At 37.7% G+C, this 26,675-nt stretch overlaps 1 protein-coding gene across 1 annotated transcript in view; it reads left to right on the forward strand.

The window, feature by feature from the left end:
• LOC144329767 (IQ domain-containing protein H-like) overlaps positions 1 to 26,380 on the forward strand; it is an 83,867-nt gene extending 57,487 nt beyond the window's left edge. The window contains exon 6 of the mRNA XM_077938800.1: positions 26,255 to 26,380. Coding sequence (XP_077794926.1) covers positions 26,255 to 26,380 — 126 coding nt within the window. The remainder of the gene's footprint in view (positions 1 to 26,254) is intronic.
• Positions 26,381 to 26,675: the final 295 nt, after the last annotated feature.

A 26,675-nucleotide genomic window follows, 5' to 3' on the forward strand; every position in this document is an offset into this window, starting at 1 on the left:
TATTGTGCCATTGTTTTATACTGTCATTTAAAACACATTATTGTAGGGGTCCAGGGAGGGAACCAGAATATTGCTGAGGTCTCCTCCAGGGATACTATTTAATATTTTACATGATTATGCTTTCTTTGCCACACAGATATGAGGACAGGAACCTTGTTGTCTGTTCTGTTTGTCTGTTTTTCAAATCCTCCCCTTTACCAAGCACTATTTTACACATAATAGGTACTAAGGACAGGACTGATTTGTCCCCTCCTCTGTCTAGTCTCTGCTCTGAAGCTATATAGACTGATGTTGAGTTTTGAAGTGAAGTAATGATTTTGCTGGCTCCTAGTAGGCCTAGTTGCACAGGATACCCCCTCCATGGGCCATCTGATAAGATTTACCTAGTGAAATGCCAGTACTACTGGACTCTTGTTGCAGCCTTGCCACTAACTAACTAGTGTTTCCAAGAGCAGGTTACTCTGTCTCACTCATTCTCATTTTTCTGTTTTATGAATGGGGGGAAGCAAGATGGAGAGGCAATCTGGTGTGCTGGGAGGGGCTTGGAGCTGAGATGGATCAGAGTTTGGGTCCTATCTGCTGTTTTGCAGTTACTGAACCCTAGGTAAGCAAATTACATTTCAGATCCTGAGTTCCCTGTTTTGTCAAGTCAGGATAATGATGCCTACTAAATAAGGGTGCTATGGAGAATACAGATAATATATTAACATTGCTGGCACATAATGGGTACCTAATAAGGTTCTTACCTTCCTTAAAAATGAATTAGTACTAAAAATCTCTCATTTCCTTCTTCACACTTATGCTTTTAGAAAAGAATCTGATTTGGCTCTTTTTACATCCTAGTGTAAGTGAGTAATAGGATTTAATGTTCATTTTCAAATTGTTAGAGAACTCCAGTGAGTTTCAGAGGGGTTCTCAGCATTTAATTTGTATTTCATTTTTAATGATAAATATTTAAGCATTTTAAGTATAATAAAGAACAATACCTACATATTTCAATTGATGCCAAATTTTAATGCATTCGATCATTTGATCGTCCGTGGGTTAATTTGTACTTTCAGGCTTACTCTGAGTGTGTGTGTGTACATTTGAATTTCCCATAAAGGTGTTTTTTATTAGATAGGGTGTAACTTTGTACTAGTCATATTTTGAAATTCAGATCTGCTCATATACACTCCTATAAGAATCATACAAATAAATAAGCAAAGATTAAATAAGCTAATATGTGTGAAGGTCGTAAAGCAGTGCCTGACTCCTGGTAATCATTCAGTAAACATTAATTGGTACTAGTATTAGAACACATGTGTGCTACTATCAATTAAAAGCCAGGCAAGTTCTCTGATGCATACTTTTGGCACAGCATAATAGTCAACTGTACAATTACAGTAATATAGCCACATCATGATAATATAGCATCACAGATTGTTTCACTGCTCGATTTAAGTTTGGGTTGGTTCTTACATGATTTGAAATGAGCTATACAGTCTTTGACAGTGCAAGGTTGCAATGTTACTCTGTTTACAACTGCAGATAAAAGTCAACAATGAAGCATAATGTCAAAATTTGGACTCAACATGCAAAACAAAATTAGATTTCTTTGAAACTCAGAGACTGTCTGAAAGAGAAGGGTGGTGAGATACCTGAAAAGAAATTTAAATGGGATATGATAGAACATCCTAAAATGTTACATGACACATTTGAAAAATATTTTTGGTAATTTAGCCCTTTAATTATAGTAGCATTTATTAAGTTTGCCGGACACATTGTTTTATGTATACTATCTTATTTAACATATTGTTTTATGTATACTATCTTATTTAACCCTTATACCTCTAAGCAGGTGCCATTTTTATAACCATTTTATAGATAAGAAAACTGAGACTAAGATTAAGCTACTTGCCTGAGGTTGTATAGTAAGCAAGCGGAGTCAGGATTCAAATTAATTATGGAATCTATTTGTCAAGTATCCCCCAATTGACTACTTAACAACTAATCCTTAATTATCAAGGAACGTAAGCAATTGGTAGACATTGTTAGTGACTCTGTTTTGAAACAAAAAATTTCTACTATTTTAAAGTTTCTGGATCATTTTAATTGAACTAAATTCTGAGATTATAACTGCCATAACAAATTGTTAGCTTTTTGAAATTGCTTATTCACATCTGGATTTTCCACATCTTGTGCAGGCAAAATAAAATATATAAATACATTGCATTCTGTGATAGATGTAAGACTGTAGTTATTTATAACTCTTGATTTCATAATTTGTCTTCATCAAAACAGCCTCATTGTTTCCAGGATTGGTTTATATTGCTATAATCAGAAATATATAATATAAATACATATATAATAAATATATAATATAAATATTTATATAATAAATATATAATGTAAGCACACACTATATTTAAGTAATAATTATATACATATAAGTACATAATACTATATGCAATTATATTATTTATATTTGTTTTGACATATGCAATTATACTAAATTCTTTTTTTTTTTTTTTTTGAGACGGAGTCTCACGCTGTTGCCCAGGCTGGAGTGCAGTGGCGCGATCTCGGCTCACTGCAAGCTCCGCCTCCTGGGTTCACGCCATTCTCCTGCCTCAGCCTCCTGAGTAGCTGGGACTACAGGCGCCCGCCACCGCGCCCGGCTAATTTTTTGTATTTTTAGTAGAGACGGGGTTTCACTGTGGTCTCGATCTCCTGACCTTGTGATCCGCCCACCTCGGCCTCCCAAAGTGCTGGGATTACAGGCTTGAGCCACCGCGCCCGGCCATACTAAATTCTTATAAAATTTGCATTTACTTATATATCAGCATTCTATTTAAGGTTGCATTTGAAAAATTTGTTCTACTGCTGAAAATAAATTTGCAAATCTTTGGCATCAAGTATTACCTCTCCTATGGGTATTTATTTTTTAACAAGAGCAAATCCGCTACTTAATTAAAACAAAGGAGTTAGGCTCTATTAAGGGATTTCAAGCATGAGTGGACAGAGAGAAGAGGGATTTGGGGGAATCCAGGAAGAGAGCCTTTGCACTGCTCTGAAATCATTTCAGGTCGGCAGCCACCTGCTAACAGGACTAGGCCTGCTCCCTTATGATATACTTTTTACTTTGTGCCTTTTCACTTTATGACTTGGGCCTTGGACTGGAGTATTTGTTTGACTACATACTGAGAGATAGTGTTTCTAACCTCAAAATTAATTCCACTTTGAAAAGCCAAAAATTAGGTAGACAGAGGGACCTGTGTCACACCTATGACAGGTTTAGGGTACAGGGGTCCATGGGTAGAACTGCATTTCAGTATAATAGGTTCCCATGTATTTTATTTAATCCATTTATAAAAGATTATTCTGAGAAGGGGTCCGTAGGCTTCACCAGACTGACAAAGGGGTTCATGATGTCCCAAAAGTAGAACTGTGATACATCTTTTCTTTCACACAAAAATCCAGTGTGGGACAAAGTATGCATCAGAACAGAGACATATCCTAAAAACCCTGTATCCTTTATGGCTGAAATATCCACATCTCTTAGTTGGTAGTGCGGAAAAACTACGAAAAAGTGGATAATGTCTACAATACCAGCCCAGATTTTTATAAGAATTACACCTTCTTGAGTAAAAATATAAAATTTATGCTTTTGCCTAATTACTGTTGCTTTTCTATTGCAAGGAGGAAAATGGAGCAGCTACAAAAGTGGTAATGCTTGCAGTAATATAGTAAGCGTTCTGTTTAAAATGAAGCAAAGGAAAAATACTACAGCAAGTAGTGTTATAGCATTAGCCACAAGAAAAATGGGACTAATAGGATTGTTTTTTATCATGGTCCAGGTTAATTATCTACTGAGAGGTTCTTGAGATGAATAAATACTATTGCTGTGTTCTCCAGTATTCTAACCCATTGTACCTTAAACTGTACTTGAATTCAAGTATACATTCCTAGCCTTTTAGAACCTCCTTGGTAGAATAGAAGTAAGTGCCCATAGACTAGATTGATTCACCCTACACTTTCTTTAAAAGCCTAGCCTCTGAATTACACTACAGAATGTGTAAAGTAAACCCAGAAGATACTTACTTAGAAGAGATTCCTCTCATTAGGCTATAAAGTTTGGGCAATATGACCTGAAAATACCAGATTTATGTAACTGATTATTTATATAAAAAGATTATATAATCTTTTTACTTCCATCTCTATCTTCCACAACAGCTTGAATAATAAATCAGTTTATGGTTGGCAACTAAGGCGTCATGGTCTGAAAACAACCATGCATGCTTTAGTAGAAAGAGCCATAGATGGAGAATCAGAGGACTTGGGTTTTCAATCCTGCTCTCAATTCTGGTGCTGTGAACCAAGTTAACATAGGTATACCACTTAGTCTCTAAAGACAAATTCTTCATCTACATACTGAAAAGATAAATTTGCTACTTCAGAATCATCATCAGGGCCACAGTCCTGGTTATGTGAGTCCCAGATTAATGCTCATTTGGTTCCTTGTGGAACCACCAGTCTCTCAAGGATCAATGTAATTGGATGGAGGCAAGCCTTAAGATAGGCCTTAGAGGAACTGATGGGCAAGACTAAAGGAGAGGTGGTGTACATTTTAAGTACCAGAAGCAATACAAGCACAGGCCGAGGTAGAGAATAGTGAGGGTAATGGAGGATGGCTTAGAGCTTTGCCTAATGAAGTTGTAGAAACCAAAAAATGTTGTTGGCTGTGGAGGCCAGTTGATGGATGGCCTTGAAGGGGCCCCTGAAATCCAGTTGTGTGATTTTCAGTCAGGATGATAAAAGGCAGGGCTTAAGGCAGACAGCTTCTGAAGTTAGATCGCTTCTCCAGCTTCTTTAACTGAAGGGCAACTTTAGAATTCTTTTGAATGATCTCTATTCCTTGATGTCTTCATTAGTTATTAAACTTTATTTTCTCTTCCTTTGGCTATAAAGCAATAGTACTTTGTTGAATAACCTTATCTCCTGAACTTGTTAGATAATCATAAAACTGCCTCATTGGAGTTCTACAGGCTGCACCTTCCCCTGACCATTTACATACAACTCTCTGTCCCTTTCATATAAATGGCCACTCAGAACTGGCCAATCTAACTGGATGGCTGGGATTTCCTCTCAGTCCCTCTTACTTTCTGTCCTAATGCTGTATGCCCCACTACTACTAATGATTCTGCCTGTAACTTCATCTCTAATCCCTACTTCTCACCCCCCTCTCCAACATTAGCTAAAAGCAGGACTTGTTCGGGCAAGAGAAGTGGTGGCAAGACAAAAGGATAGAGAGTAGGAATGGTTGATTCCTCACTTTCTGACCCCATCTCCCACCCAACTCTCCTATTGCCATATCTCAGCCTCAGCACTGGACAGTATGAGCCTCCTCTCCCACTCTCACCCTCTCCCCAACTCCCTTGTGGTCCCAGTCTAATAATGCACAGAAATGCCCAAGAGACTATCTTAATCCAAATGTTTTCTGAAATATGGGTGTGTCTCCAAACTTATCATCTCTTTGTGCTAAATGAAAAAAAAAAAAAAGAAAAGGAAAAGTGGTATTCATGGAACAGGCTTTTTTTTACTTCCTGACATTTTTTCCTTTTATATAAGCAGTAAAATCCCTTAGAAAATGTCCAAATTGTTCTTTTTTAAAGTAGGAGTCATGGCATAGTTGTATTGGGTCCGGCAGATAATACGTTACTGAAATGACTGAGTGTAATTGGTCCACGTTACTGGAGTACTGAACTGAGGAGACAGGCTTTCCCTCCAGGAGGCAGCCACCTTAGCTCTAGCCTTTTGTGACTGGGTTTCCAAAAGAAGCTGGAAAGTCATGCTTATATTTTTTTGTGAAATCTAATTTTTAAATGTGTGATCAGATAATTTTTTTAAGCCCTGTGTAGTTCAAAGAAAATATTCTTTAGGCTATTCCTGTCTTGCAAGTCAACAATTTAAGAAACAGGAAGAGGTATGGTTTTAGGTATGATAGCATTGATGTCTTGTAGGCAGCTGACTGGCAACTTAGATAGAGCCCATGAGAGTGCTAATACCTTAGTGAAGCCCAAGATGTAACCCTCGACTTCATAGGATTAGAGATTTGATTTTGCCAGAGTCAGTCAATCTCTTGGGTACAGCTGAACTCACAAGAGACTGATGTACAAACTGAAATGCCACTTTATGTATTCTAAGGGGAGCTATCATGGTCAAACAGACCTGAATGTTCAAATCAGCCTGATCTGATGCACATATTTTCTCCTTATTAGAAAGCTACACAGAATCCAGTTAGAAGGCTGCTTAGTGAACAGGGAAACCGACTAAGGTAATTAGTTGGACAATCTTCATGGTGAGCAGCAGCATCACACTTTTATAGTCTGACACACCCATCTGTGAAGCTACACTTGCCAGAAGGATATGAATACATCCCTGTAAAGTGAGTGCTTTATGGATACTGAGAAATTCTGCCTCTCCAATTCAACTTTTTATAGTAAACATTAATAGCTACTATCTGCTTGGGGTTGACTATGTGCATTATGTTATATCACAATCCCCATGGAATGAGTGATACTATCTCCATCTTACTGGTAAAGAAACTTCAGTATAGAGAAATTAAGTTACTTTCTCCAGTCATTCAATTAGTAAGTGATAGAACTCAGAATCAGGCTCTATCTGATATTACAGCCTGTGTTCTTAATCTTTGCCTTCCTTTTTACTAATTTCCTGCTATGAAATACCACTCACCTTCAGCTGATGTCTTATGTCTTTGATAACACCAATCAGACTACATTCCTTTTTGGAATCTTTTAAGTCAGCTTCTACATGGATCTGACCACATTGATCATGTATCCGTTTTTTTAGTTGAACACTCCGAGTTGGGGTAAGGGGTGACACATCTCCTTGTCACTAGTTTATACGTCCTATCTGAGTAATTATACTATCCAGAGGATGAGAGAAACCCTGGCTGGAACAAACAGAATGTATCAGGAGGAGAAAGAAAAATAAGACGCAAGAGGAAACCAACCCATAGGGGAAGTATTCTTGGGCAATTTCTTGGTAAGAAATGCTGCTTGCCTTATCTCCCAAAGCCACTAGGAGCTACTTTTAGAGAAAAATAATTCTCCTTTCTCCTTGTGTAGCTGGTGAGAGGCCCAGATATGTCTAATGGTTAGGCTCAGATATACTAATACATTATATGAGCTTGCCTGGGGACCTAACCACTTTAAGATTGTTCCTAAGAAAACTCAATTTTCTGAGTTCCAAAATGCCCTTTTCCATTTCTCACTTAAGATGGGACTGACCCTTATGGAAGGTTATTGGGAGGAGTTGTATAGTGAAAAGAGCGACCCAAGAGAGCAGTGGCATTGTCTTCTCCACTCATTTAAAAGTATGCTCCATACCTAATACTGGGTTAGTTTAACATAACCATAATTTTGAGCAGGAGGTTTTACTTTTTCAGAAAAGGATTTTCAAACTGTAATCATCTTATGGAATTATCATGTCATCTAATTTATGGAATTAGCATTTAATCTAAACATTTAAATCCCAGGGAAATTACCTATCACTAACTTGCTACCATCTTGGGTTTAGTATTCCATATACCCATAGCTTAAAGTGTAGAACCTGGACTTTAACAGAAGGGAAGGTAAATCTCTCAGCAACTTCTACTTTCTAATTTGAACACTTGCAGGACACCTAACTGTGCTTCTGCTCTTGGCTGCATGTTAACCTGGAAGGTACTACATACTCAGGATAAATACTGCGTAAGCGTTAAGCAATAGCTAACATTTCTGAGGGCTTGTCTGAGTTGTGCATGCTGTTAAGTACACTTTACATGGATTATCTCACATAATCCTCACAGTAACCCTAAGAGGCAAGTACTATTCCTACTTTCATTTTACATTTGGGGAAACTGAGGCAAAAACCAGTTAATAAAATTCACCCAAACTCACACAAGCTAAAAGTCGAAGGATGTTAATTCAAACTCAACCAGTTGGCTTTCAACCTAGCATTCTTTATCCTTATTCTATACTACCTTCCAGGTAGCTTTGAGGGTGGTGATTTTGACCTGCATTTGAGGGACATATCTGGGCCCAGCCCAGTCAAAGATTGCTTTCTTAATGACCAAGGAATTTGATGAAGAAATTTCTCTGCCCCAGTCTGAGACAGAAGTAAAAGATCAGAGTCTTTAATAAAGGCTATATTAACTCAAAGACTAGAACAAGAAGATGAGCTAGTACTTTTAAGATGAAAACTTCCCCAACTACATTCATATCTCTAACTCAGACATAATGTCCAACTTGGTCAGAATGCAATATAAATTTGCATTTATTTGTATGTGACTTTGAGTAATACCTTGTTAAAGACCTGTATAATCAAGTGAGAACTGTGTTAAGTTTTTCTTTTTCTTTTTCTTTTTTTGAGACAGAGTCTCACTCTGTTGCCCAGGCTGGAGTGCAGTGGCACGATCTCGGCTCAGTGCAACCTCCACCTCCTGGATTCAAGTGATGCTCCTGCCTCAGCCTCCTGAGTAGCTGGGATTACAGGTGCACACTACCATGCCTGGCTAATTTCTGTATTTTTTAGTTTCACTATGTTGGCCAGGCTGGTCTCGAACTCCTGACCTCAAATGATCTGTGCGCCTCAGCCTCCCAAAGTGCTGGGATTACAAGTGTGACTACCACACCTGGCCAGCCCTCTTTTTTCCCATAATAATGTCTATCCAGATCTTTTAAGGTAGAAGGAATTTTCCCTTGCCTAGGCCATCATAGCATCCTTTTAAAGCATTCACGTGGTATACGTTGAATTGAAAGGGGAGTTTGTATCTTTTCCTCTTGTTAGATCTCCTGGAACCATATTTTTTTCACTTTCATATCTTCCAGGGTACTTTACAAAATGCATTATGCATAGAAGGTACTCAATAAATGATTAATTTAATTCAATAAAATGTAATTGAATGTTTGAAGAGGAAGGATTCTATAGAGAAGTGACAGGGCGGGGAGGGTCTGTCTAGTCTCATGGGCATGGTTTTCAGCTGTGTTTCTCTCATCTCTCCATCTCCTTCTTCCTACCCCCAAGCCCTACACACAACTTCCCTTAGGTGATTGTAGCACAATCCTAGGGCTTATGTTTTGGAAGTGAGCCCAAGGCCCAGGTAGGCAACATAGCAGCTGACTTTAGGAAGCAAACATGAAGCTTTGTTCACCCCCGTGCCCAATTTTCTGATTATAACACTTTTTTCACATTCTCATTGAAGAAAACTTGGAAAATACAAGGGTTGAAAGATAAAAAAATTACATAACCTCAATCCCTCCACCTAGAGATAATTATTATGAACATTTAAATGGATTTGTTTTCCATGTTTGGATGTATGATCTACCTCCCTCCTTCCTGCCCTCCTTTCCTTCCTTGCTTCTTTCCTTCCTTCTCCCTTCTCTTCTTTTTGTTTCTCTCTTTCTCTTTTTTTCTCTTCTCCCTCTCCACAGTCCCCTCTCTAATGAGGAACACATGTACCTAGTAATAATCTTCACATAAAAAGTGGGGAACCTATGTGAAGAAAACTCCAAAACTTTAATGAACAACATCAAAGAACACTTAAATAAATGGAAAGATACATCATATTCCTGAGAAGGAAAATGTTTGTAAGCATGCCAGTTCTTCCCACATTAATCTTTATGTCCAATGTAATTCCAATCAAAATTCATATGGGTTTTATTTGGTTTGCATGGAATATTAATTTTTTCAACTTGCTAGTGTTCATCATCTTGAAGAATAGGCAAAAGGCCTCGTTTCTTTTTTCCCTAAAGAAGATTAATGAAGGTGAACTTTTCATACCACTTACTAAAGCATATAATAAAATTACAATAATTATTTCTATGGGTAGAAAAATTGATAGATCAATGGAATAAAAAACTCAGCATAGATATTGACCTTAGTGTAAACAATAACTTGGAATGTAATAAAGGTGACACTGTAAGTCAATGGGAAAGGGAGGACTTGTTAGATGAATGGTGCCAAGTCACTTAGCTAATGATTTGGGAAAAAAACATTAGATTAAATCCTAACCTTGCATTCTATACAAAGAAAACTCCAGATGGATTAAACTAAAGTAAGATGTTTTAAAAAGAAGAAATAAAGAAATTAGGGCCGGGTGTGGTGACTCACGCCTGTAATCCCAGCACTTTGGGAGTCCAAGGCGGGCGGATCATGAGGTCAGGAGATTGAGACCATCCTGGCTAACATGGTGAAACCCCATCTTTACTAAAAATACAAGAAATTAGCCAGGCGTGGTGGCGGGCACCTGTAGTCCCAGCTACTAGGGAGGCTGAGGCAGGAGAATGGCGTGAACCCAGGAGGCGGAGGTTGCAGTGAGCTGAGGTTGTGCCACTGCACTCCAACCTGGTGACAGAGCGAGACTCTGTCAAAAGAAAGAAAGAGAGAGAGAGAGGGAGGGAGGGTAGAAAACCATTAAAAAGGGAACTATTTTTCAAGTTTGTCAAAGGAAGATTTTTTTTCAGCATCATAACCTCATATAATATTGACAATCCTCATTACAAGAAAAGTCCATGTTTCTATTAGGCTCCAATCGTAGACCTCACACTAATTCCTAGGTCATATTCTTGGGGCAAATCACTTATATTTCATGGGCTTTAGTGTGTTTGTCACTTTGAGGTATTGGATCCAATCATCTCTAAGATCTCTTCTAGTTCTGACCATCCGTAATTCTGATCGAAGTCTGTTTCCTTTGGTTTCCTTCCTTCCCCATTCGTGACCACTGACACGTGACATGTGGGACAGAAAAGCAGACCAGATGAAACTGTTTTCTGTACTGATTGTGGAAATAAAATTCACAGAGGGTATTGTTTTGTCAATTTATGCATTCAACAGAGCATTTGTTGAGTGCTTTCTATGTATGCAACAAAATATGCAACTTGTCCTCATCACTTTTACTTGTTACTACTTTTAATACTCAGAGCGTATTAAAGACATTGCTACTCCCAATTTTCCAGTCATATAATTAACATATGGCTCTTTCAGAATTTGAAGATATATTTTCTTTTGACAATCTGATTCAGAATCTAGAAAAATTATTCGAAGAGAAATTGTGAAAAGGACAAACTCTTACACACAGACATATACATATAATATTAAAATGATCGAATGAATATTCCTTAAAAATTCGCTTCATTACTAAACGAGTTAATTTTTTTTTAATGGACTGTATCTGAGATTAATCCCTTCATTGACTTCGGCAAAAATACCTGAACTGTAAGCGCTCCTAGCCTCCTTTCAGGTTTGCTTAGGCATCTCTTCCACAGACTTTACTGATACAACATAGAAATTATGGCAAAGCCCAGTGGAGTCATTGAAGTAAAAGTCTCAGTACTGCTCAGGAAGGGATGCCAAATTAAATAAAAAGAGCCCCAGCAGTTCTGCAGCTGCGTGCCAACCGAACTGCTGGGATGAGGTAAATGAGGACCAAACTTTATTTCACTTATGACCCCAGCCAGTATTTAAACGAAAATGCCTAGAGAGTGGCACACTGCTCTGTAATAAGGAATAAAAAGAAATAGCAAAAATTATTATAATAAATGATAAATTCATTCCCAAAGTCTTTCTTAGATCTTAAGTGAAACGACTACCATTTACACTCATTTCTTCTCATGTGGTATCAACTATACACATTTTTTCTTATGAAATGTAATAGTCATGTAAGTGAAATGGACAGTACTTTGTTCTCTAGTAATTACTTTTCCAGATTACAATTTCTGTTGAATACCACAAATAAATGTTATTAAATATAGTGAGAAAAAATAGCAACAAGGAATCATTACATTTTTGTCAACCTGAATTCCTCAGAAAATTCTGGGTCCAGTGTGTCTCAAGCTCCTTTGAAGAAAAGTTTTATGTAAAATCGAATTATCACTTGTCTTTTATTAATAGCTTTACAGAATGGGCTCCTATTAACAAATTATAGCAATATCATTGTTAGCTATGTGTCAATCCTTGGATCATTTTTTTCCCTAAAATGTATCCCAAAGAATGCTGGTTCTTTGGAATGTTAATAGGTATTCCACGCAAAAAGAGTATTGTGGTCCCATAAAATTGGGAAACATGAGGTTAAAGAGAGTCAGACTGGTATTTATGCCATTAAGCCACCTGGAGTCACTAACATGCTGATGTGCCTTATGAATCTTTTTTTTTTTTTAATTATACTTTAAGTTCTAGGGTACATGTGCATAATGTGCAGGTTTGTTACATATGTATACTTGTGCCATGTTGGTGTGCTGCACCCATCAGTTCATCAGCACCCATCAACTCGTCATTTACATCAGGTATAACTCCCAGTGCACTCCTTCCCCGCTCTCCCCTCCCCATGATAGGCCCCGGTGTGTGATGTTCCCCTTCCCGAGTCCAGGTGATTCTTTAAGAAGAGGAAATGCAGTTAGCAATGTTTCCCAAACTTCCTCAGAGTCCCTTTCTGCAGAATAGCTCACAGAACTATATTCTGAGGAGCACACTTTGGGAAATTTTGCTTAAGTGCTGGATTTCATAACAATTTTAATGGAAAAATTTCTAGACTACATTACATACTTTGCTTCGTTAGTCACGTTTTACCATAAGTTAACTGTTTTTTGTGGGGGATTGGGACATCATAATAACTCTATTTTATGTAATGCGCTGTATGGGGTCTGTGAGGCATGCAGATGCCCTCACTTCAGATAGCTGCTGTGTGTTCAAAATAGTATTTCTGCTGCAGTTTCCTCCACAGTCATTTCTATTCACCACGTTCTTTAAGTCTGTGTTCACAATCCCCCTTGTCACTTCTGCTGCTAACTACCCTATTATCAGCCTAAAACCCCTTCCAGCTCTGCAAATTGTGATCCTATGTGTGCCTTTTCTTTCTTTCTTTCTTTCTTTCTTTCTTTCTTTCTTTCTTTCTTTCTTTCTTTCTTTCTTTCTTTCTTTCTTTCTTTTCTTTCCTTTTCTTTCTTTCTTTCTCTTTCTTTCCTTCCTTCCTTCTCTCTTTCTTTCTTTTTCTTTCTTTCTCTCTCTCTTTCTTTCTTTCTCTCTGTCTCTCTTTCTCTCTCTCTCTCTCTCCCTCCCTCCCTTCCTTCCTCTCTCTCCCTCTCTTCTCTTTCTTTTTTTCTGTGTTCTCTCTTTTTCCTTAGGCCCTGCCTGTCCTGAGCTTTGGCAGCAGGGTACCTTGGCTTTTATCAGAAGCCAAATGGCAACACTGTTTTCTCCAGGTTATTGAATCAACCAATCCCAGCTTTGTTTCCACTCACACTTCGAAACTTTTCATTTAGTTCCCTTTCCATATTCATATCTGTACTATATAATATACTCTGTATAATTTCAATCTTTTGAAATTGATTGAAACTTATTTTATGGCCTAGGATATCATTTATGTTGGTGAATGTTACATGTGCATTTGAAAAGAATGTATATCCTACAGTTGTTGGTTTGTAGTGTTCTATAAATGTTAGGTCCAGGTAGCTGATGATGATTTTCAGCACATCTATATACTTACTGATTTTTAAAAAATTAATTGTTCTACCAATTACTGAGAAGAGACTTTTAAAATCATCACCTCTAATTGAAGATTTGTCTATTTTTTCCTTTAGTTTTGATGATTTTTGTTTTACATATTTTGTGTTAATATTATTAGAGACATTCACATTTATTATTGTTGTATTTTCTTGGTTATAAGAAACTTACATCTGTTTAAGACTCTTTCATCTGTTTCATCTGTTTAAGAAAAATCTCTTTTCCTCTCTCATAATTCTCTTTGTCTTGAAGTCTACTTTGATATTAATATAATTACTTCATCTCTCTTTTGCTTACTGTTTGCATGGTATATCAGTCTTTTTTGTTGTTACTTTCAACCTGTGTCTTTAAAATTAAAATGCATTTCTTAGAGTAGCATTTATCATGTCCTGTTTTTTAAGTTCAGTCTGATAATCTCTGCTTTTTAGAATGTTTAGTTCATTTCCATTTAATGAAATTTAGACATGGTTTGATTTAGAACAACTGACACAGGACTTTCCTTGTCTGCTTTGCTGACTGGGGACCTCCACAACTGGCGACATCCTCCCTGGGCCTTGCTCAGCCCTGGGCCCTGACGCTGGAGGTGCCCTGTCCGCTCAGCCTGCCTAGGTTACTTATGTACAGCCCTTTGCCTGCGTTAGGTGGTTCCCAAGCTCTTGTCCCACATCTAAGAAGAATGAGGTTATGGTAACAATTTGAAGGTTGAGGAGGACAGAAAAACATCTTATTGAGCCACAGAACAGCTCTCAGTGGACAGGGAATGTGGGGAGTGGTTCCCCACCCTCGCAGTTGGTTTCTCTTCCAATCTGGCTGGGTCTAGGGCTTTTTATGGACTCAGAATGGGGAGTGTGTGCCGATTGGTTTGTGAGTATGCAAAAAAGGTTAAAGGGAAAACACCACTCAAAGGTGGGCATGATAATGTAAAAACACAATTAGAAAAGGCTAGGTATATGTAAAATAGGTGAAGGGTGGGGATCAGTCAGTGGAAAGCACACCAAATGGGAAGAAAGGTTCTCGATCTGGTCCAAGGATTTACCTGAGACTTGTAGCTAGGCTTTAAATTGTCTCAGCCTGAAGGTCGGGTTTCACTGGGGACCTACCCCATCTGCCTAAGCATTTATCTGTCTCCTGCGGCTATCACAACCATCTTTCTATTTGTTTTCTATTTATCCCATCCATTTTTTGTTCCTTATTCTTTGATTTCTGACTGACTTAGAGTTACATATTTTTAAATAATTTTTAATATTCCATTTTAAATCTTTTATGACTTTTAAACTATACCTCTTTACATTATTTTTAGTGGTTGCTCTAAGAATTACAATATTCATCCTTAACTTACTAGAGTTTCTTTGGAGTTAATATTGCACCAGTTCACATAAGATGTAAGGAATTTGCAACTATTGACCTCCCAATTTTTGTGCTATTGTTGTCATCTACTTTACATATATTATAAAATGCACACTGTATAATAATTTTTGTTTTAAATAGCCAATTGTCTTTGAGAGAAATCAAGAGAAGAAAAAGACATACTCTTTTATATTTGCCATATATATCTGAGTTGTCATCTGAAGTCATTTTCTGTCAGCTTGAAGAATGTTTTTTAAGCATTTCTCTCTTTTTTTTTTTTTTTTTTTTTTTTTTTTTGAGATGGAGTCTTGCTCTGTTACCCAGGCTGGAGTGCAATGGCATGATCTCAGCTCACTGCAACTTCCACTTCCCGGGCTCAAGCGATTCTCCTGTCTCAGCCTCTCAAGCAGCTGGGATTACATGCGCCCACCACCAGGCCCAGCTAATTTTTGTAATTTTAGTAGAGATGGAGTTTCACCATGGTGGCCAAGCTGGTCTTGAACTCCTCACCTTGTCATTTGCCCACCCCAACCTCCCAAAGTGCTGGGATCACAGGCGTGAGCCACCACGCCCAGCCGCAAACATTTCTTAAAAGAAAGCTAATGCCTGCTGGTAACACTTGCTTGTCTTTTGTCCAAAAAAAAAAGTCTTTAGACTGGCCGAGCACGGTGGCTCACACTTATAATCCCAGCACTTTGGGAGGCCAAGGCGGGCGATCACTTGAGGTCCAGAGTTCGAGACCAACCTGGCCAACATGATGAAACCCCGCCTCTACTGAAAATATAAAAATTAGCCAAGTGTGGTGGCACATGCCTGTAATCTCAGCTACTCAGGAGGCTGAGACAGGAGAATTGCATGAACCCAGGAAGCAGAGGTTGCAGTGAGCAAAGATAGCTCCATTGCACTCCATCTTGGGCAACAACAGCGAGACTCTGTCTAAAAAAAAAAAGTCAAAAAAAGTATTTAGATTACCTTTATTTTGAAAGATTTTTCACTGGGTGTAGAATTTGGGGTGGCCATGTTTTTTGTTTTTTCCCTATTCAGTGCTTTAAAATTCCATTGTTTCTGATGAGAAGTCAACCATTATTCAAATAATTGATCCCTATGTGTATAATGGATCTTTTTTTCTTTTCTGACTGCTTTCAAGATTTTCTTGCCTTTGGCTTCCAGGGGTTTGATTATCATATGCTCGAATGTAGTTTTCTTTGTGTTTATTCTTCTTGGGGTTCATTGTATGAGTTTCTAGGATCTCTAAGCTTATGTTTTTTTTTAACAAATTAGGGAACATTCTGGCCATTGTTTCTTTAAATATTTTTCTCTATAATTCTCTCCCTCCTCTTCTTCTGGGGCTTCAATTACATGCAGATTATACCACATGATATTGTCCTACAGGTCACTGAAGAACCATTATGTAAAATTTTTTTTCTTGTTTTTCAAATTAGGTAATTGCTGTTGATTGCTCTTCAAGTTCCCTACCCTTTTTTCTGCCCACTCTAATTTGCTGTCAAACCTATTTGATTAATTTTTTATTTCAAATATTTTACTTTCAGTTTTAGAATTTCCATTTGGTCCTCTTTTATATACATTTAATTTCTCTGCCAAGATTTTCCATGTGTTCATTTAGTATTATTACAATTTTTTAAGGTCCTTAAAATATGTATAACAGCAGCTCTAGAGTCTTTATCTGCTCATTCTAATATCAGAGTCATCTTAGGATCTGTTTTTATTGCCTATTTTTTCTTTTGACTATGGACTACCTTTTCCTATTTCTTTGTATATACAAAAATTTGTATTGTTATGAACATTATAAATGTTATGTTGTAGAGACTTGGAATTGTTATCTTGCTTTCTAAAGTGCTGATATTTATTCAAGTAGGCAGTTAATTTGGCTAGATTCAAACTCCAGACTCTATCCTTGCTGTGGTTGGTAGCAGCTGAAATCTCTGCTCAGTTTTTACAAATCTTTAACGGTTCCATCCTGGCTGGGCTCCTTAAAAACCTCTTTCAGATACCTGGAGCTCAGAGGTCAGCCAAGGATTTATGTCATTTATTTGCAATTTTTGGAGTCTCCTCTCCTTCTTGCAATTTCCTCATTTCTATTATTTCCCCCTATTTTCAGCTTTTATGACAGCACTAAACTCCATCCTCTGACTTTCAAGCCAGTAAGACTGTGTTTTTCTTCTTGAGTTATAGCCACTCTGCCTTTCATAGTCTGAGAAGTACTTTCAGGCCAGAAATTACACACACATAAATCTCAACTGTTGCAGTTCCCTTCTTTCAAGATCAGCCACCCCCTAGTTTCTGCCTGCTTTCATTCTCAGTGCCTTCAAATAGTTGGAGTTTTGTGGGGGGTTTTTTTGTTGTTGTTTGTTTATTTTTTACATTTTTCCAGAGTGTGTTATTATTGTCTTCAGGACAGAGTCTTTTATAAGCTGCTCCACCATTACCATAAAGGTGATACTTGCTATTGTATTACCCTTATCAAAATAGAAGATATTCGCTACTAATATGTCCATTTTAATTGCGCCTTCCCAGAAAGTTTTAAGTGATTATTTTTTAAAACATTCTTTGCTCTTTTTCTCATTCACTTGAGATAATAAGACAGAATTAGATGAGCTTTGAATTGCATAATGCCTTCAGGATAGTATACAAATAATTACAATATATGTTATAAATGTAACAAGATAAGTAAAAAGAAAAACTATAGAAAATCAGAGGAAGAAGAGATCAGAAGTGATTTCCTACAGGAGATTACATTTAAGCTAGTTGTTAAAGGGTGACAAGAATTTAATAGCAGAGTCTAGAGGAGAAGAATATTCTGGAAGGAACATTATAAGAAATGCAAAAAAGTGATAGTGAGGCTCAAGTTTTACTGATTATATGTATAATTTATGACTTAAAATCAATACTTAAAAGTTCATGGCATGAACATACTGCTGTACTCAACAACATGGTGAATCTCACAACCAGTTTTGAAAGAAAAAAGTCAGATACAAAAGAATACCTACTGTAATAATCTATTTATATAAAGTTTGAAAACAGAAAAACAATAGGTGGCAATAGAATTCAGAATGCTGGCTGCCTTTGAGTTGTGGTAGTGACTGGGAGGGAGCAAAAGAGGGGCTTCTGGTGCCTGTAATGCTCTACTCCTTGCTCTGGATACTAGTTACCCACAGTGGTCACTTGGTTACAATTCATCACTTTTGCCTTTTAAAAAATGAATATTGTGGCTGGGAATGGTGGCTCACACTGGTAATCCCAGCACTTTCAAAGGCTGAGGTGGGAGGATCACCTGAGCCCAGGAGTTTAAGACTAGCCTGGACACCATGGTGAAACCTCATCTCTACACAAAATACAAAAATTACCCAGGCCTGGTGGTGTGCACCTGTAGTTCCAGCTACTCAAGAGGCTGAGGTAGGAGGATTGCTTGAGCCCAGGAGGTCAAGGCTGCAGTGAGCTGTGATTACACCACTGCACTCCAGCATGGGCAAGAGAGCAAGACCTTGTTTCAAAAAAAAAAAAAAAGAAAAAAAGAAAAAGAAAAAAATGTTGTACTTCAATAAAATGTTTACATGGAAAAAAAACCCATTCACACATTCCTGGTGTGAAAAATAATTTATGGAATGCATCTCCATATATTAATTCATTAATTCCTCACAATAGCCTTATGGAAGAACAGTGATGGTGAATTTTATGTAAAATAGGATTCTATAAATTCAAAATATCATGATATAAAATAATAAATTCTTGCTTTATTTTTATTTTTAGAAACTGGGTCTCTCTGTCACTTAGGCTGGAATGTAGTGGCATAATTATAGCTCACTGCAGCCTTAAACTCCTGGGCTCAAGCAATCCTCTCACCTCACTCAGCCTCCCAAGTAGCTGAGATTGCAGGTGCATGCCTAGATAATTTTTTTTATTTTTTGTAGAGACTGGATCTCACTATGTTGCTTAGTCTGGTCTCGAACTCCTGGCCTCAGTCGATCCTCCCACATCACCCTCCCAAAGCACTGGGATTGCAGGCATGAGCTGCTGCACCCAGCCAAATTCTGACCTTATACATAAAGGTTGAAATAATTCAAATTTGAGTGAATTTTATATATATATATACATACACACACATATACACATATATATACACATATATAGTGAATTATATGTGTTTGTGTGTCCTGTATTATTTAGTATATGAGTTCTGAAAATATAGAAAATAATAATAGATTAAATACAACCATAGTTAACAGTTTGAGCATGGCAGTTTGTGGCTCATCTGGCAGTTCTACAATGTCAGGTCCATACACACTTTCCATCTGACTGCTCTGACCTCCTGGACAGGCATCTTGTGATCTCAGGTGGCTACTCACCTCCCACCATCATGTCTTTATTTCAGTCAGCAGAGTCAGTAGGTTCCTATACCACTGGCCAGAACCTTGTCTGAAAGCCACAGAAAGCTGCAAGGCAGTCTGGGAGGTATAATTTCTGGCTGAGTAGTACATTGGATGTCAGCCAGCAGTCTTTGCCATACCTGCCATTCTTTGCCTGTCTTGAATTATGTGAGTTCAGAATTATGAAATGCTTCCAGAAACAGATCCTTTACATAAAAATTACTTGCACTGTAGATAAGAGGATTCCTGTTTTACAGAAGATAAAACAGACTCAGAGAAGTTAAATAACATACATTCTGCACTTTGCTAATTAGGTGACAGAGCTAGGAATCCAATCCAGTGCTCCAAGCCCAAGATTCTTGCCTTTACTATAGATGCCTCCCCAGGGAATTTTCTTCTGTCTCCAAGAATGCTGTTAAACCTGACCAAGAGGAATTGAGAATCCTACTGTAGCTAAGTTAAGTGGCACCAAGAAAGAACTGAGAAAGCTGGCAGAGTGGTAGGACATAAGGGTAGAGCTGGTGACCTAAGCTGTGCTTGGTGAAAGCATCAGAAACTAAGAAAGTACAGTAAAAAACAAAAAACAAACAAACAAAAAAGCCCCACTGGGCCATGAAGCAGTGACTTGCATTTTTCATTCTGCCTCTGAAATTGATAAACTGTATGCTTTGACTATTTCTCCTTTCTGTTTCTTAGTTTTCCTCTTCCATAATATGGGGACGGGGTTGGGTCAGGGTTGCCGAATATGATCATCCAGGTTGAGCACAAATTCACTGAGCAGAAGATGTGGGAGCGAAGTAGAGAGGTACAGCATAGCTCGAATCCTAACCTTTCCCGACCCTCCAGGTACTACCAGCAAATTGTAAAAATACTGAGATTCTCAAAAATACTACAAAATCTGGAGAGAAGACAATCAAGCAGACATCCTTATTTTTTCTGTCTTCTGACTACAGAGACTTTTAAGAAACGTGAAATTGGAAAGTATATAATGTGTCTGACACTTTCTGAGAAAAGTAAAGTCTTCAGGACTCTATGAAAATATTCCAGAGTGCTTGGGGGTTGAAGGTAGGGAGGGATGGCCTTATCTTCAACTAAGTAAGCAAGCCCTGATAGAGGATGTTTATCAAGATCTCAAGAGAGGCAAGAGAGCCTAAAAACTTTAACAAGGACTGCATACCTCAACAGAGGCTTCCCCTGTCCAAGCCCTCAGGTAACAGAAAGGTAGAAAAACCCCAGAATGCCCAGTTCTCACATGTTGCTGGGAGAGATCACACACTGGTACCAAATAATGGGGGAGGAGATTCTACATAACAGCAAGTAGAATGTCTGGACAGAGCTACCCAAGTACGCACAAGGAAAAAAGAAATGATATAGTCACTATACGGATTTCCTGTGGTCTTTGCATTTTCTCCAAGTCAGTATTTCACCCACAGCTAATGAAAGCAAGGGAGGGGAAATGGAAGGGAGAATTATGGGCTGCAAAAGACAAAGTCTAATGTAGAAACAACCTAAATGAAGGAACAGAAGGAATTTTCTCACAATTTCTTCACATTATGCTACAACCTAATAAGAACATAAATTAATTAAAATGAGCTCAAACATGAGATGATAAAATAGCAGAATAAAAAAAGGGAGATTGCAAATATAAGGAAACAAATTGAATACCAGAATACTTTATGGAACTCATAAATAAACTATAAATACAATGAACATAACAAACATTGCTGAATATTAAAATACTGACATAGAGAAAAGACTGTAAGTACAGTAAATGCAGAAGAAAAAGACAAAGGAGGTTAATTAGAAGCTAATAGATATACCTATTAGTTTGGTACAAACTATAACAAAGAAATCCAAAAATATAATGACTTAAATAAATTAGTTTATTTCTCACTCTCAAAACAGTCCACGAGTGAGAAGTCCAAGGCTGGCAGGACAGCTCTGCTCCACACAGTCGTTCAAGATATGGTTTCTTTCATCTTGATCTCCATCAGCTCCTCATTACAGTAGTTACAGGACATTCTAATCCCAAAGGTGGAAGCTGGCTCCTCTCCATACCTACATTTCAGCCCACAGGAAGGATGATGATAGTACTGCCAAGCACTCTGTGGACACGACCCAGAGGTTAGACAGATCATTTCTGCTTACACCTTATTGACCGGAATTTGGTCATTTGTCCACATTTAGCCACAGGGGATGCTGGGAAATGTATTCTGTAAGTGGACAGCCATGTACTCAGCTGAAACTCAGGATGTACTCTTCTACAAATATTTTTTAGGTAAATATTTGGATTTCAAAGAGAAAGAATGCTTCAGACATCCAGATGAAAAGAAAGTAAATCACCTACCAGGGGTGGAAAAGCAGATGGCTGTCAGACTTCACAATAATTCTCATTGTGGAAGAAAATGGTGCAATGTCTACAAAATTTGGTGAAAAGAAAGAATGACCCCAGATGTAATTCAAGTATAAGTTGCATTAATTCTAGTAAAGTACACATGAACACTTGTTGGGAAAAACTGCTTGGTAACCAAAGCTAGCCAATTAAGAGATCAATCAAAGAGCTCAAGCAGAGAATCCATGACAAGTGAACTATTTGTGAGCACTGGACCCATTTACATGTAGAACTGATACTAAGCAATCTTAGAATTATGGTACCAAAACAGAATGGGAACATTATAAATCTGGGTGATATAAAAATAATGATACAATCATATTGGGAGGTGAGGGAGTGGAGATCAGGGCATCAAGAGAGTTCTGATTATCTCACCATTTGAAGCTAAGATATAGTATCCAAAATGAAATCATGTGGTAAATAGATCTAAACGTTTTTCAGAATCAACTTTATTTAACTCTAGAGCAGGGGTACACAAACTACTGCTTGAGGGCCACCTGTTTTTGTAAATAAAGTTTTTGTCCATTTTGGCTGTTACAACAAAAATACGATAAACTGGGTGGTTTATAAACAATAGAAATTTATTTCTCACAGTTTTGGAAGCTGAGAAGTCCAAAATCAAGCTGCTGGCAAATTTGGTGTCTGGTGAGGACCTGTTTCCTGGTTCATAGATGACGCCTTGTCTCTGTGTCCTCACATGATGGAGGGGACATGGCAGCTCTCTGGGGTCTCTTTTTATAACCCCATTCGTGACGATTCCATCCTCATGATCTAACCACCTTCCAAAGGCCCCATCTCTTAAAAGTATCACATTGGTGATTAAGTTTCAACATGTGAATTTAGGGGGGACACTAACATTCAGACCGCAGCATACAGCTTCACCCATTTATTTACACATTGTCTGCCTGCTGCTTTTAACTACAAAACAACAGATCTGAACAGAGCCTTCATGCCTAAAATATTTGTTATTTGGCCCTTTAAGGAAAAATTTGCCAGACCTTGAAGAGGCATCATTTTTAATTCAGAGAAATCTTGTGGTAAAGAAATATTTATTTGAAGTTTAATAATGTGTTAGACTTAATGCAGCCTTTTTTCCTCGTGTAAAATTAATAACATAAGTCCTATTTTTTATACAAGGATGTATTAATCATTCTAAAGGTGTCAGGGATGATGGATCACCTGATGATATTTGCCTTGATTTCGTAAACTTTTGTCTTTTGTATTTCTACACTGCTTGAAATCTTTATAATGGGCATACATCATTTTTACCACAATAATAAAATAGAGTGGTTTTCCTATTTGAAAACACTGGAAGCAAATATGCCATAATATTAACAGTAGTTAATTCTGGCTGATGGGAATATGATTGCTGTTTTCTTCTTTAAGCTTTTCTATATTTTTTACATTTTCAAAAATTTTCGGCTGCGCGCATTGGTTCATACCTGTAATCCCAACACTTTGGGAGGCCAAGGCAGGAGGATGGCTTGAGCTCAGGAGTTCAAGACCAGCCTGGGCAACATAGTGAAACCCTGTCTCTACAAAAAAACACAAAAAAGTAACCAGGTGTGTCGGTGCACACTTGTGGTCCCAGCTACCTGGGAGGCCGAGGTGGGAGGATCACCTGAGCTCAGGAGGTGAAGGCTGCAATAAGCTTTGATCATGCCACTGAACTCCAGCCTGGGTGGCAGAGTAAGACCCTGTCTCAAAAAAAAATTTTTAAAGCTATTATAGAAGATTTAACATCAAGTGATAAAGTTCCAAATTCCAGTTGAGGAAATAATAATGAAAAACTAGCTATAAGGGACATTGTTCTATTTATAATATGATTTATATTATATCATATTATACAAACTACAAAGTATGGTTGCAGAATAAAATATAATAAAAAGCATGACAAAAAGAAGCAGCCACAGCAGATGATATTTGAATCCTTTCAGGCGATCAGCACATTCATAAAGCTGGTTTCTTTAATTTGCATCAGTTTCAGTCTACCTTTCCAGTCTCATTCCCTCATCCTACCCTCCTCATACCCATACCCTATACTCCAGTCACATAGAGCTCCTCCTCATCAGTGAAATCTTTATGCATAAAATATGCTATTTTGCACCATTGCTACCACTTTTTCTACCTATAACTGCATCCTCTTCTCCACCTGATATAATTTAGTTCTTTCTTTAGATGCAATTTAAATATCACTTACTGCAGTACATCTTAACTTTGGCTGTGCATCAGAATCACCTGGGGAGCTTTCTAGAAATACTGAGACCCAGGCCTCAGCCCACTTATTCTGAGTTAATTGCCCAGGGTTGGGGCCCAGGCAGCAGTATTTTTAAAAGCTCCCTGAGTGATTCTAACATACAGCCAGGGCTGAGAGTCGCTGCAAAGCCTTCTGCAATACAAGCAGGCAGAGTTAATTACTCCCTCTTCTATACTCCTACAGCCCTTAGCTTTTCCATTGCTCATGAAATTTAATGCTCATCGTGTTAAAGTTAGTGTTATATAGTAAGTGCTCAGTAAATGCTGAAGGTCGTTTCATTCCTTCACCCTCCAACCAAGCATACGCAAAAGTGGTTATGCTTACCATGGAACAGGACAGCACAGTGGGCAGATGTTTCCTATCTGACGCTATCTGAGGGATTTATTTCTGTCAACGAAAACACGACCTTCCATTTCCCAACACATACCCACACACACATACACACACGTGCACACACACACACTACACACACAGTCACCTCACTGCCTTTTCAGCATAGTTCTTCGATCTGGTGTTTACATTGTTTAGACTGATGCAATTGAAAGAATTAAAGCAGTGTTATGAATGTGCTGATTGCCTGACAGAGTCTGAACATCACCTGCCTACTCTCCTCTCCTTTGTGTCATCCTTTATATTGTGTTTTATGTTGGATCCTGCTGCTTTAGCTTGCCAGGGCAGGTTGTCAGGTGTTCTTTGTCAAAGGCTTTCAGAAAATCCAGATAAATTATGCTCTGTGTCCTGAAACTGCCAAGCCTATATTTTACATCATCACAGTGCTTGACAGGTTTATTTAAGTTGAATCTTTCTCTCCTCCTCCGATTTACCTTTGTCTCACTGACCCCTATATCAATCAGACAAGTGGAGACCCTGCCACTTTTGATATTGAATATCCTCAGCTATGTACATGCCTTCTAGAGCACAGTGCATTGGGTATCTCTGCCTCTCTGATTAGGAGGAGATCCTGGAAGCTACTCATGTCTGGAGATGAGGTGGGGAGAGGAGAGCTGAGTGTGAGGGCAAGAAACCAAGGTGGATCAGGAAGACCAAAGTCTCATAATAAATAAATCTTACGAGTCCCACACTCTCATTAAGGTGAGGCTGGTAGCACCTCCCTTTCCCCTTCTGACTCACCTGGGGAGACACAGATTGCGCTAACAGTCTATTCTTTCCTATTCAAAATACTATTTATATTTATTTACCAAACATCATCAAAGTGTTTGATATTCATGGTGTTACCACATCCTGGCAGTGGGGGCCCTAACCCTTTCTCCAGACATTTCTCAGCTCATAGATACTTATTTTGTAAAGTGATTTTCTCCCCCGGTCTCGATGAAGCTTTCCCTTTGTTTTTCCTTAAAGTCACTATGACCTTAATGGCAATAAGGTATTGTGCCACCGAGTCCAATGCCAAATTTTACTAATGTAAAATCAGATTAATTTCAGAATTGAATAATCTGTGCATCTCTAGTATACTGTATGGCCTGAAACAAATCTAATCTTTATGTCTTAAGTTCTTTATTAGTTAAATAGCAAACTGTTACCTAGTTCCCTTGGAAGTTATGCAAATTAATTAATGTTTGGAAAATGACTTGAAAATTCAGTCTATAAATACCAAACAGTTGCATCTTCCCTGCTGAGAGAACCCAAGTAATTCATAAACTCCTATAATAAAGGTAAAAATGGTGTAGTTGGACTATACAAACAAATGTGATTTATATGCAATATATGTAATCTTTAAAATCTAGAAACCATTTAATAGAAACAATTCATATTTTGTAACTGTAATAAAAACATTTTATGACTTTAGGAAAAGTAATTATCTTCTATAACTAATCCAGATATTGTGTCTTTGTAACCATCTCTGAGATCTGCAAAAAAATCTACTCAGGATTAATATTGATTGATATGTTTATCTTTTAATTCTTCCAGGTTTTTTTTTAACATTAACACTCTAACATTTATTTCCTGGGAAATTTTTTGGTACAAAACTTTGCTGTATTCAAAACCTCCTCTGTCAAGATTTAGCATTTTTATATTGTAGTCATTAAAATTGAACAAAATCTTAATAGTTCTTTTATTAACTACTATGTTGACTTTATATAGTGGAAACCACAACATGTTAATTGGATTTAATTAGCTATTTTAAATTACACAAACTCCTGACAGTAGTAGACAATAGCACAGAGCATTCATGAGCAATAAAATTGGAGCTGATATTGCTACTTTATTAAAACTTAATGCAACTATTCATAACTTTATTGTTTACAAGAAGAAAACTGTGTTCACTGTGAAGGCAGAAATGTTTGCTGAAACAAATTTTTGATTATCTAGGTAAATGTTCCAAAGTTAATCAAAGGGTCTACCGTATCCAACCTCACGGTTCTGCCGTCTTCTCATCGCACAGATCCCTATTTCACTCCTGTACCAGTCTTACAAGCAGATGCCCGCAAAGGTTAGTGATTCGATAGCCATTTTATGCGTTTAGGAACTTAAGAGAAAGAGCATTGAGGTAGGATCGGAGGCCTGAATTTGGACTCTGGCTCACCTACTGATTCTTCTGGGTGACCTCAGACAAGTCAGGTCCTCACTCTGGTCTGAGTTTCCTGCTCTGTAAATCAAAAAGTTGGACAAGACAATCACTAGAGTCCCTTCCACCTTTAAAATTCATCATTCTATGGATTTAATATTGATTATATTAAATATAGATGGTGTTATTACCTAGTAAAATGATCATTGTGTTTATGTGATAGCA

The sequence above is a fragment of the Macaca mulatta genome, chromosome 7 (genome assembly GCF_049350105.2).
Source record: "Macaca mulatta isolate MMU2019108-1 chromosome 7, T2T-MMU8v2.0, whole genome shotgun sequence".
Classification (NCBI taxonomy): Eukaryota; Metazoa; Chordata; class Mammalia; order Primates; family Cercopithecidae; genus Macaca; species Macaca mulatta.